This window comes from Sinocyclocheilus grahami, unplaced genomic scaffold (genome assembly GCF_001515645.1).
Source record: "Sinocyclocheilus grahami isolate Dianchi unplaced genomic scaffold, SAMN03320097.WGS_v1.1 scaffold72.1, whole genome shotgun sequence".
NCBI lineage: Eukaryota > Metazoa > Chordata > Actinopteri > Cypriniformes > Cyprinidae > Sinocyclocheilus > Sinocyclocheilus grahami.
In genome coordinates, this window is record NW_015505251.1 from 1556436 (window position 1) to 1569983 (window position 13548).

Sequence of the window (13548 nt, forward strand, 5' to 3'; positions counted from 1 at the left end):
GGAGGTATTGCAAGTACTACGTACAACAATAAAACAGTGCATTGACATAAAAAAGGAAATTTACTTTTGGTACTTAAGTACTTTTAAAAGCAAGTACTTCTGTACTTTTACTTAAGTAAAAATCTGTCTTTACAACTTTTTACTTGTAATGGAGTAATAGCTGACCAGCAGTATCTGTACTTTCACTCAAGTAATGAAGTTGAGTACTTTGTCCGCCTCTGTATAGCATACAGAATATGAATTGTTGCCTTCTGGAAGACGGTACAGATTTCCAATGTGTAGGTATAATCGTTTTAAAAAGTCTCTTATACCCATGTTAATTAAAATGTTATATGATGAATGATTGTTTTTTTTAGGGTGAGTATAGGAATTATGTGCATATTGTGTGTATATTGATATTTATGGATCCAATGGTCTTGTCAATGTAAACACCTCGAGTCCAACACAAATTTCCCCTGTGGGGACAATAAAGTGTATTTCATTCATTTAATTCAACCAGTGGCGTCGAGCGACATCTTGTGGTTCTCTTCATGAAGACATGTTGTGTTGCACAATATTTATATATCTTTTTTTCTCACTTCAGTGGAAGTCCACGATAATCAAAATTGTTTGGTTAGCAACCTTCTTCAAAGTATTTCATTTTGTGTTCTGTATGGTTTGGAACGACATGAGGGTGAAAATATATCACATATTGTACTATACCGATATCAAACTTATTTTACTAGAAATATTTTACTTGTCACTGAAAGATGATCACTATTAACAAATACTACTACTACTTAATGCTACACTATTGTTATATATTACAGTTGTTGTTGTTTTTTTTTAGAAAAATACATTTTATGCACTCTATGCACCCCCAAATATAATGAATTTCGAATCTGAATTGGGAAAAATCTCTCTCTTTCTCTCTCTCATAATAGCATTAAAAAGAATTATGCTAATAGCAATCTTCAAATACTTACTTGTTTTGATAACAGCACACATATCGTCTATAGTGCACAGAAGAAACAGAAGTTAGATTACAGAAGTGGCTCATTACTAGCTTCACACGCACATTTTAATGTCACCGCCACGAGCGCTGATTGGCTCACAGCTTCGCCGCTGCTGTGTCACGATGAGGTGTCAGCAGCGGTTTAACTAGTTTATCCTGAATGGACCGCAAAGAAACGGACAGGTAGCAGTTTGCGAACCTGAGAATATCGTCTAGACAGGTAAGAAATGAGGAAAATGATAAAGTACGCGAGGACGACTGTACAAATAGGCCTACCGGTATATGTATCGTGATATCTTGTGTTAAATGTCATTTCGGCTCAGGGTGTTCTGTTTCAGTATTCTGCGAAGCAACTGGCAGCTGGCAATGCGCTTTACTTATAAAAAATGAATAACTGTATTGCTACTTCTCATGCACAATCTCTTGTGTAAGCGCGTTGCGATGATGCCGCGCGCAGTTTTCCCTAGTGATGCATCTTGTTTTACAGAATAGCGGTGAATACTGTGCACTTGAACTATACACTTCCATTCTTGACGGTAAACAGCAGTAGAAGTTGATTGACCAGACGTGCTTTGCTGTATAGAGGTAGTACACACTGATGTTTGAAATGCACCTGTTGAACAGTGACAACGTTTGTTACATTCTCGTGTATTCTCATTACTAATTAGCTGGTATTTCTTAAAAAGCGGATTAAACGACAATGGAAACAAAGCAGTGTGATGAGATCACGGAGATGGTGTGTTTAGTGTCGGATTTGCAGGATGGACAGTAAGTATTTTTGTTTTGCAAAGAAAAAAAAAGAACTTGAGACTTGTATGCTTGTATGAATTATTTTATATAATTATAAATTAATAATAATAATACTGTTTGTTTATTTAATATGGCACCATGTCACTTGTGTTTGTCCTACAGAATGAAAGAGGTTGAGGTGGACCTGAATAAAATCCTGTTGGTGCGCAATAATGGAGAATTTACTGCTGTGGGTGGTCTGTGCACTCATTATGGCGCCCCACTTATCAAAGGTAGAGTATAGTCTTATAATGACTCAGTCTGACACAAACAGTACAATACATAACCCTGCCCTATGTTTACTTAGCACTGTACAACGAAAGCATGTTTTGTTTCTTCAATTCATCATTCTGAGTCCTTCACCTTTGTCATTCATGTGAACTATCGGGTTACATTGCCTTTATTTTTTCAAGTCTACAGTGGCATTGTGTTTCTAACGATCATAAAAACAGTGCTATGCTTGTAGGTGCATTGGTTGGAGATCGAGTTCGTTGCCCATTTCATGGAGCGTGTTTCAATACTAAAACTGGGGATATTGAAGAATTTCCTGGACTGGATTGTCTGCCTAAATACAAAGTATGATTAAATACTTCAGGACTGAATACACTTTTAAAAAAAAAAACGTTTTTTTTTATTTTGAAGGTTCCATAAAGAACTTTTAACATCCATCGAATCTTTCTATTGTACAAAAGGTCCTTAGTTGAAAAGGGCTCTTCAGGTTATTAAAATGTTCTTCACACTAAGAAAAATAATGGTTTGTTTAAAAAACTGCTTACTGAAAGGTTCTTTGGGGAACCAAAAATAGTTTGTCTATGGCATTACTGCAAAAACCAGCTAGCTTTTGGAACCTTTATTTTTAAAACTGTATTGTAATGTGACTTAAGAAATAAAAAAAATGTCATATACTTATTACAATATATATTGTATTTCATGGAATTACCCATATATTATGAATGAAACCTTTATCAGTTTATTATTATTATTATTATTATTATTATTAATCTATTTTTCCTTTTCTGTTAAGGTCAAAGTTGAGGGTGGTAAAGTTTATGTGACCACTGATAAAAAGGTTAGTCTCATACTATTATGATTTTATTTTATGGTTCAGTACAAGATTAGTTGCTGTTTTATTAAATTTTTTTTTTTTTGGCGTTTCTTAGAAACTGAAAAAGCGTGTTAAGAAAATGAGTGGTAGAGTGCCTGGAGTAAGTCACACGGTTGTTCTGATTGGAGGAGGTGAGGAATTGATACATTATCAAACCTTTATATATTAAATGCTTATTTCATGCAAGAATACCTTTCACCTCATCTTTGGATGTTCATCACCCTAGAGGTTTTGTGGTGTACTGCATGGGGTCAGCAAATTCATAAAAATATGTTTACTAAAATGCATTATTAAGTTAATTGAAAGCAAGTTCAGCTAAATGTTTCATTGTTCCATACACATTTAAAAGTATTAAATAAAATTTAATTGCGATGTACAAGTCTTTCCGCCATGGCCTGAATACATTTGTAGACCTCTAGTCTGTCATGGTAGGCAATGCAACATTTATGAGTGTTTGTATTTTACAGGTCCTGCTTCACTGCAGTGTGCAGAAACCCTTCGCCAGAATGATTATGAAGGGAGAATTATAATGGTTACCATAGATGAGCAGCTTCCTCTGGATAAGACCAAGCTTAGCAAGGTGGGTATCCATGGACCATAGATGAAACAAAACTAGATTATATGATTTGAATGGCTCCCCATTGTCTTATTGAATTTACAAACCAGTGTAGTTTCTTGTTTACTGTTAATGAAGCTGTGGTGTGTTCATGGACCCATCTAGGCAATGAACATTGAAATTGAAAAGGTGCTGCTACGACAGAATGATTTCCTTCAAGAGCATGGAATTGATGTGTGGACTAAAAAAGAGGTGAGTTTCTTTTATATCTCTTACTTATTTTCCTAGGATAATTTCTGGGATCACATGCATTAACAATAATTTGTCCCTCAAAGGTAAAATCTGTTGACACAGAGGCTAAAACTCTGACTTTCAGTGATGGCACCAACCAACACTATGACCAGCTCCTGATTTCTACAGGTGGCAGGTAAAATCATAGTTTGTTTTTACATAAACGTCTCATAAAAAAGCTTAGCACCATATGTAGTGATAGACATATGGACCTTTTATCTGGATGCAGAATCCGATGATGAATTATGTACTTTTGTTTTTAGGGCCAGACCTCTGCAGTGCCCTGGTGCTGAACTTGAAAATGTGAAATTGCTGGAGAGCTATAAGGACGCCACAGAAATTCATCAAATGAGTGCCGGCAACAAGGCCATCATCGTTGGAACTTCATTCATAGGTATACAGAAAACAAAAGTATTCTTTCATGAACATTATTGCAAATTATGACATTCAGTTATCAATTATCAGGAATGGAAGTAGCAGCTTATCTGTCTGACAAGGCAGACAGCGTCACTGTTATTGGCAGCAGTAAGTTTCCTTTCCAGTCATCACTGGGTCCAGATATCGGAAAAATGACAATGCAGGTCAGAGAACATTGTGGTATTTTCTTAGTTTTTTGATTTACTGCTATACACCATCAGTCACAAGTAATTAACCTCCTCTTAAAGATGCTGAAAGAGAAAAACGTGAAGTTCTATACAAGTAATGGTGTGGCTGAAATCCGGGGTGAAAACAGAAAGGTAAAAAGCAGCGTATTACTGCATTACTAAACAATCATAGAGCTGATATCAGTGCATCATAAACAAACTATCTAACACAATTGTTTAGGTTAAGGAAGTTGTTCTGAAAAATGGTGAAGTCCTTCCAGCGGATATTGTAATTGTGGGCATTGGTATGTACAAAAACAATTTTGCCATAGCAGTTTTGTTGTTGTCACTGAAACAAAGACATTCATTTCTAACAAATGCATCTATTTTTCTTTCAAAGGTGTCATTCCCAACTCTAATTTCCTTAAGGAAACATCTGTGGAAATTGATTCACGCAGTGCTGTTGTTGTTGACAAGGTAACTTTAACTTTTATAATTAACTTGAATTATAAAATATAGCAGTTTTAATGTTAGCTGTGTTTTGCAGTTCATGAAAACCAACATTCCTGATGTCTTTGCTGCTGGAGATGTGGTGTCCTTTCCACTTCCTTTGGTTGGCCATAAGAGAGTCAATATTGGACACTGGCAATTGGCGCAAGCTCACGGTACCACATGATATAATAATCAGATTCTGAATGTTCAAAAATACAAAAGTTTGGGGTCAGTAAGATTTTTAAGAAAATAAATACTCTCAATACATTTATTAAACAAGGACAAATTAAAATGATCAGGACTTTTACATTTCTACCAAACAATTCTGCTGTTCTTTCTGTTAGTCATTCCTGTAGTGTATGTGGTAATGTGTAAAATATGTGGTTGTGGTCTTCAACAGGAAGAATTGCAGGCTTAAGCATGCTGAATCAACAGGTTGTGATAAATACTGTGCCATACTTCTGGACCATGCTGTTGGGAAAAAGTATCCGATATACAGGTGATCATTCCAAGATAAATATCCCTTCTCTGAGCAAATATATTATTTTAATAAAACCATTTTAACTCTTCATCTATTTTAATTCTTCTAGGCTATGGGGAAGGATACACTGACATTGTTTTCAAAGGAAGCACCGAGGAAAGAAAATTCTTGGCATTTTATATCAAGTAAGCTAATAGTTCATGAAGAAGCCTTAAAAGTCCATCAAATGATTTATATCTTGAAATTAGGATCGCTCTTCGTTCATCACTGTTTATATTATAATCCAGAGATGAAGAAGTTGTTGCAGCTGCCAGCTTGAACTTTGACCCTGCTGTCGCAAGGTTGGCAGAAATGTTATTGATGGGGAAGAGGATCACTAAGGCTCAGGCACAGTGAGTATCAATAAGTTACAAACCCTCAACACATTGTATCCATAGTCCAGAACTATGAATTCAAAAGCTATTTTTGAATTTATTTGCATGCATTTCAAAAGTGAAGCCTGTTTGGAGGATATAATACAGGATTTTGTTCTGCTTTCACAGATCTGATGACCTCAGCTGGTTGCAGCTCCCATGAAAGTGCTTTGGCAACACTTACCTCAATGACTGTATTGATTACAGATTGTCCATCTGTCATTATATTTGACTGACTGACCTATAGCTTATCTTCAGTAACAAAAACAGATTGGTACTGTGTTTTATCTTCAATATAAGCTTTTCCCACATAAATGTTGTTTTTTTTCCTGGAAGGAATAAACAGTTGTTGTGCAGTTATTCTCAGAAACAGCTGAAGACCAGCTGTAGCACTTGGATAAGCATTTGTGCCAGCAGGAAATTATTTCTTCTTCTTTTTCTTCAATGCCTGTATATGTGTGTGTGTATATATATATATATATATAGTATAATAAAAGTTTCTGCTGACACAAATGCTTAACACACACACACACCACACCACACATGTGTAATGCACACTGAGAAAATAATCCAAAGCAGATAATTTGTTCTTCAATGTCAACATTGTTTTATTGGTTGCAACATAAAAATGGACAGATAATGGATAATTCTAGAAAAGCTGTCTTGACAACATCATAAGGATTTACATCTACTGAGGTGTCACAACTGGTGTTTTTAACACACTTAAATACTAATATTGCTAAATAATAATTTAAACTTCATATATCATATTTAATTATTGTATTACTCATATTCTATACTTTTTGTAATTTTAAATATTTTAAAATTGTATTAATTTCATAATTATTACATGTGGTCACTTACAATTATACCAAAGACTTTTTGTTAAAATAAGTTTAAATAATTACCCACACATATACAAATTTGGGTAAAATAGTTCATTATGTTAGTTATTATTATGCTTATGTTACTGAACGATTTACAACTGAAATGATTATTGTGACATGATTACAGTGATGTATAATATATAATTCATGACGCACACATTGTGAGGATGCAGTCTGGGGGCAGTGCGCGACGGTCAGTTCAGTTCCCCGGATGAAGGCTGAGCGTGAATATGGCGCAGAGAACACGAGCAACGGGCTCGTGCGGGTTTCTGTGACTGATATACGTGCACTTAGCTCGCTTAAGCTAACTTTACACGCAAGAAACTTCACCGACCCTATGAAGTTGATTTCTCTCCAGACACACTTCTCACTACAGGTAGGACGTCTTTAAAGCGATTTGTATTACAAACGTGAGTTGTTTTGTATGCCAGCGCAGGTTGTTTTTGTGTCAGCCTGTAACGTTAGTTTCTGTGAGTTTGTTCGTCGTGCTAATTTAGCTAATTCTTCATACAGCTAGCTGAGTAGCTTAGGCTACTCAGTGTCAAAACATTAATTTGAGTCATGAAAGATACTAACTATAAAGTTACTCTGTTTTTAATGTCATTTAAGTGTACATGTATTTTCAGGTTTCGACGAGAATGATTTACAGTAGTTTGCAAATATTACAATTAAGTTATTCCATCCCCTTTTTTTCACTCAGACTAGGATCAAGGATATATATCAAGGATAAGTGCTCCTGAATTGCTATCATGAAAGGTTGAAATTATTCATTATATCAGTGTTAGAATGCGACTAAAACTACCTAAAAGTTTGGCTAAAGTGTTCATGCGTTACAGCCAGTGACATAACACACCAAATAAGTACGTTAACGTTAACACAAATGACTCAAATGAATTAGACTCGCTGTTCTGTTCGAGCTTGTTAATTCCTCAAAGTGTGGGAGGAAAATTTTTAACGGGACTGATGAGACGTTGTGATGCTGATACTGTCCATACAGCAACTAATCTATTTTTTAAGTTTGTTTTACATAAAATCTCATGATAAAGGTAACATTACATTTATCTGTGTAATGTGGACGTTTCTTCTCTATGTATATTAGTCGTGTTTAGTATCGATAGTTCTGAGTGGGCAGTATGATTGCACCTGTAGTATCGATTCTGGTTGATTCAGTGCATGTATGGCATGATGAGAGTCATAGTTTACATTATCTAACAGAGAGTAGCTGCCTCTTCTAAGTGGTGTAAAGCAATTCTTTAATCATTTATCAACATATTCAGCGTAGGTCAGCTTGTTTGACCTTAACTAAAGCATGACAGTTTAAAAAAAATAGTTTGCATGTGTTTTATGTTTTGTATCATGTTATGCATCAGGAATGTATGGCAAATATGGCATAGTGAGAATATGAAGTTCATACTCAAGGAGGGGGAAAACAAATCAGTTTTATTCAGAGAACAAAAATGAGAAAACATGCAATTTGGTACAGTTGCTGAAACTCGTATGGGCAAAAAAACATGAAATTCCTAAAGCTTGTAATGTAAATCAGTGAGATCTTCATAACTGTATAGCAGGCAACTTGCATAAAATGCATGTACAGTTGTCACTATATCACCCAATAATTAGTCCTATTAAGATAATGTAGAAATGTTTAGTTTTATTATCAAAGCTGAAGTTTTTATTGTGTGGGCAAAACGTATAATATAATGCAATGCAGTACAATGATGATTGAGAGATGAAATTCCTCAAAAGCCTGATGTATCATATTTGATACTCACATTTTAACATGATTTTTATGCAAGATGATGTATGGATAATCAAGTAAACCAGAGCCGCTTCAGTCGAGTAAGTGTTCATTTACATTTACATTTAGTCATTTTGCAGACGCTTTTATCCAAAACGATTTACAATTGGGGGATGCATAAAGCGATTCTTCTTAAAGAGGCAAACAGATACAGGAAGTGCCTGTAATACCAAGTTTTTAGACATTGTTCAAATAAGTACAAGCTAGAAAGATTCTATTCATCTTGAGATATAACTAACAATATAAAAGTTTTTGTGTACTTTATAAATAGCATTAAAAATTTCAAAGCAAAAAGATAATTATCTTAAAAGGCCTTTTGCATGCTAAAAGTGATCAACTATTAGACGATAGAAGGCATGCAGTAGATTGTGTACAACAGGTTTTTCAGCAAAAGTTTTGATCGTTTCGATAATTCATAGGCCTAACAAGTATGATAAAGTAGGATTTTTGTAGGATTAATTGTGCTCTTTCCTGACTAATAGTTGAGACTAACTTTTAGCAGATGGCACTTTTAGTTTATCTGTGATTGTGTGTGCAACATGAAATATTGGAATGTTGCCTTTATCTTTGTTGATGAACTAGGCCTGGGCGATAAAACGGTATCGATATTTATCAACGGTACACCTTCTTCGATATCGATAGAAAAAAATGATCGATATAGCGCACGATATAGGCACGTGCTATGAGTGACGCAGACAGCACACACGAACACATGCTGAAATGAGTGCTGTGCATGCCTGTGATGAGGAGATTGTGAATAAAGAATGAATATTAGTCGAATTTAAAGGGGTCCTATTATGCTTTTTCACTTTTTAAATTTTAGTCCGTGGGTAGTGTGCATGTTTGGGCATAAAAAAAGATCTAGAAAGTTACAAATCTCAAAGTTTTTGACTACAACGAACGACTCGTTTGGACTGCAGCGTTTGTTTTCCGGGCTTTGTGATATCACAAAGCGGCTCATTGGAATATCATTACAAATAATTCCCGCCTACAGAAATTCGAATGGTTGGGGGGTGGGGAGGGGCGAGGTTGTGGATAGAACGCTTGGTTGAGTGAGTGCATCAGACGAGACCACGAAGAAGAGCTGCTGTGCTGTAGCTTCAAATTTTCGGCATGTCTAGAACAATTCTTACAACTACAACACGACGTAGCTGGGCGCTGCGGACAGACTCCGAACGGCGCCGCCGGTGTGCCTACTCATAGAAAATAATGTATTTGAATTTTAAAGACGTGACGCGACGCTGCGCTTCTCGTCCGATGTGCGACCGCCTGAAACGCTGTTTTTTTAAAATGTATTTATTTATTTATTTATTTTTTCTCTTCACCTCCGTGCCCAAACGTCTTTGTTTGGGCTTCCGAAAGAGGATGATGTCAGGAAACAGTGGTTGCAATTTATTTTTTAACTCTGTTCCTGAGCATTATAACCCCAATTTGCTATTGTGTGCTGCGCATTTTACTGAGGACAGCTTCCACAACACGAGGGAGTAAAGTGCCTGCCGGATTCGCTCAAAAGTTTTTGTTGAAAGACGGAGCAAGGGGCGTGGCAGTAATGAAACGCTGTCTAAGCTGTTCGCCAATCACAACGCACTGGGACAGCTAACCAATCACAACAAATTTTGTTTTTTGGAAGGTGGACCTTCATCAAAGCCGGAACTAATCGAGCCGTTTGTGCCAGGATGGGGAGAAAGGTATTTTAATCATGTAAATTATGTGAAAAATAATGCGTTTTTCGACCACCAAGCATGAGAGCATGTTCTAGTACACCCCCAAAACAAAATCAAGACTTTGTAAAAGAGCATAATAGGACCCATTTAAAATAAGCATTTGAATGTTAGGTGTGCATCAGGGCGCACAAGATGTGGTGATGTAAGTGACGTTGTTGCATTTTAATGTTTTGTTAGTCTAGCCCACGAGATGCGCCGCTGCTGCCTTATTCTTTTAAAATATTAGAGAAATATAGAAGCTCAATGCAGAGAAGATCTTGAATGGGTTAAAACCGAAACCAAGCCATTCACACAGAACGCATATTCAGCAAATTTTTTAGACAGACAAATGACTGCTGCACTCGCGTCTCACAGATGTATAGAACGTAGGGATGTAACGATTAACCACGAGCCGGTTGAAAATCGATTCAAATATGTGACGATTCAAATCGGTTGAGATGCTAAACAAATCGAGATTCATTTAGGGGCAGGAGTTTATATGAATGCATGTCTGAGGGGAACTTACTGTCTTTAGAAAAGTGTAGATGGTATTTTGTCTTTTCATCTTGCTTCTGTATAATGCATATTAAAGTTCATAAGTGCAGCGCTGCTTTGTTTACAGCAGAAACCAGGAAACACTTTAAGCGCCTCCTGCTGGCAGAGAGTGCATCTGCGTCTCATTCAGCTCTGCTGTTTCATGCAGATATTTTTTATGCATAGTTTCACAAAACTGAAGTCAAATCATTCTGTTTTTGCTTCAAATTTCGAAATTATACAGTGTAATTTAGATTAAAAACTGCTCATGTTGCATGTATACAGCATCTTTGTTTGGATCATGATTAAAATGCAGTGTTTGCCTCTAATTTTAAATGGAAAGAGCACAGACAAAGCCTTAGTTTGTTTATATAAAGAGATTTCTTTTATTTGTGTTATTTATTTGATTTGGGGCTTGTTTTAAAATTTCAATTTAGTTTTGTTATTTACATTTACATTAGCCTATATTTAAATTTTGTCATTTAGCAGACACTTTTATCCAAATCGACTTACAAATGAGGACAATAGAAGCAATCAAAACCAACAAAAGAGCAATAATATGCAAGTGCTATATTAGTATATTATTATAGTGTTATATTTCAATTTCACAAAGAAATGTGCAGCATTTTGTCTAAGCAATAATAAAAGGACACATTTAATTTATAATTTGTCGTAAATCATTTTGTAAAAAAAAAATTGCGAATCGAATCGTGAAATCAAAATTGTGAATCGAATCGTGAGTTGAGTGAATTGTTACATCCCTAATAGAAAGCCATGCACAGTTTAAACTTTTAGAAAACACGTCACGAATTTGTGGAGGTTTATTCCTTTTCACTGCGTCTCATATATTTTTAAATGCAGTCTGTGTGAATGGCGCTTCGGCTCTTTGGATTAAGCAATGCATAAATACATGATGCTGTTTTGTTCATTGTTTATGCAATTTATGAAATTATATTCCATTTTTATGAGTTAATTTAGACGTAATGCACGTTTTTATAGAGTTACTTGCTAAATGCGCTGCATCATTTTGATCATTGCACCCTCCTGTGGCCTTGGGAGACAATTAGACCTATACAATAAATACCCATTTAATCTGCATATAAAACATTAGAAATTAGATATTTGTTTAATTTTTGTTTGATTGTTAAAACAAAAAATATTTGTTGTTTCTGTCAATAAATTGTGTTAATTATAAATACAGTGGTTAAATTAAAAAAAAAATTCTATTGCTTTTTGTTTTGAAAAAGGTTATAAAAAATGTCAATAATTATCGATACCGAACGATATGAAACATTATATCGTTGATACATTTTTTAGCTATATCGCCCATCCCTATGATGAACTACTATAAAGAGTGACAAGACATTCTCACAAGTTACTCAATAGATGATGGAGTTGTCATTTAGTATCTCTCATGCCTTTCCAGCCCTCTACGAACACCTTGGCAATTGAATCGCCATTGGCTAGTACATTTTTTTTGTTTGCTCGCCAGACTGATAAATAAATAAATAGATAAATATATATATATATATTTGTTTGTAAAATTGTAATTAGAATTAAAACTTGATAACCATGTATGAATGCATATTAGTCATTTTAACTGAACTTCAGACTGGTGGTGGTGCTTTTTTGGTCAGTCAGTGTTTCTGTAAAAAAAAAAAAAACTATTGGGGGAAAACCTAACAAAAATACTGATTAGATAATAATGATACGAATTCTACTAATAAGAACAATATAAAACGCACCAAGGATTAATGAGCTACTGGATTCATGAATATTAATCAGGTTATGTGCGTTCGCTCGAACTGATTTTCCGAAATCAAAACAGGGACGATAATAGGTGAGCGCCAGCCAATGAGATTGCCGTTTGCGCATTAGTTCCGCCCACTACCGGAGAAAGCGGTAGTTCTTAAAGGCTGAAGAATTCCAAAGCAACTCCGTTAATTTGACAGCAAAATACAACAAAGAATATCATTTACATGTAGGGCGCATAGGTAGCGCGTCAATTCTCTCTCTCCCTCTCTTGCTGCGTGTAAAATCTGAGAATTTATTAGCAATTGGCTAATATTAGACATCATTTAGTCGCCCAGAGTGAAGATTTAGTCGCATATGCGAGCGATTTACTCGCAATGTAGAGGGTTGCTTTCTCCTGTTCGCCGTTGGTTGTAGTTTCACTTTCTTTGTGCCTGTACTTCTAGCAGCTGTGGGTTTGTCAGGATATGTGTGCTTCGAGGAGGTGTGATGGGAGATTCAGACAGGGGTGCAGTCTGTACCGGGCACTCCAAACATTCCTTAAATACTTTAGTGCTGGACATGGTTACTCATAATGTGCAATCTCCCGTGCTACTGCTTATTTGCTTAGCGTTTGACTTTGTCTTTTAAAGTCGGTGTTTAAATATGTCACTATTAATTCAGTTAGAGCTTTGTTTCAAGCAAATGTGTGGTATTAAATGTTGCATGCTACTTATGGTATGTTTGGAGTTTTTTACTTAATTTGACTTAATATTGCTTTTGAATGACATTGACTTCAAACTGATTTTGTATGAAAAGTGGCTGTATGAGACTGACCAATTTTTCAGTTTCCATTTTTTTCGCCTAGAGCTCTGATATGAATTTCAGATCTGTTCCATGGAAATTGCTGGACAACATTGCCTTGTCACTAGAGATTGAAGAATATTGTTTTTTCCCCCAACCAATACTTCTTACTTTTCAATAACCAATTTTTGTTCTATTTCTGATATTTCAGTATTAAAAAAAGTATTTGTTCATAATTTTTTTAAACAAGTGTCTTGTGCACACCAAGGATAAAAGTATTAATTTCTTTCACTAAAAAGCTAAAGTATAAGGATGCAACTAATAAATCACATCAATGCTTGTTTAGCTGTTGTTTCATAAGACAATGTGTTATTGTCATAAGCGAT

The 13548-nt window shown here is 35.4% G+C and overlaps 2 protein-coding genes across 4 annotated transcripts in view; both read left to right on the top strand.

Moving 5' to 3' along the window:
• The first annotated feature begins 1105 nt into the window (after positions 1–1105).
• On the top strand, positions 1106–6010 carry aifm4 (apoptosis inducing factor mitochondria associated 4). 2 transcript variants are annotated; one of them, XM_016272710.1, is made up of 20 exons: positions 1106–1214; positions 1482–1579; positions 1663–1762; positions 1907–2016; positions 2250–2359; positions 2808–2852; positions 2944–3019; positions 3356–3468; positions 3610–3696; positions 3780–3871; positions 3999–4129; positions 4201–4316; positions 4401–4472; positions 4561–4624; positions 4720–4796; positions 4867–4984; positions 5212–5310; positions 5402–5477; positions 5580–5684; positions 5835–6010. In XM_016272710.1, exons 3-20 carry the CDS (start codon positions 1695–1697, stop codon positions 5866–5868), a joined length of 1593 nt encoding a protein of 530 aa, XP_016128196.1. In that variant the 5' UTR covers positions 1106–1214; positions 1482–1579; positions 1663–1694; the 3' UTR covers positions 5869–6010. The 2 variants fall into 2 exon arrangements, with proteins under 2 accessions (XP_016128196.1, XP_016128195.1); XM_016272709.1 differs by having other exon boundaries at positions 1681–1762.
• Positions 6011–6782: 772 nt separating this feature from the next.
• The window catches only part of LOC107585589 (serine/threonine-protein kinase PAK 4-like), a 29226-nt gene continuing 22460 nt past the window's right edge, over positions 6783–13548 (top strand). For both annotated transcript variants that reach the window (XM_016272669.1, XM_016272670.1), the window contains exon 1: positions 6783–6968. The gene's annotated coding sequence lies outside the window, so the exon portion shown is untranslated. The remainder of the gene's footprint in view (positions 6969–13548) is intronic.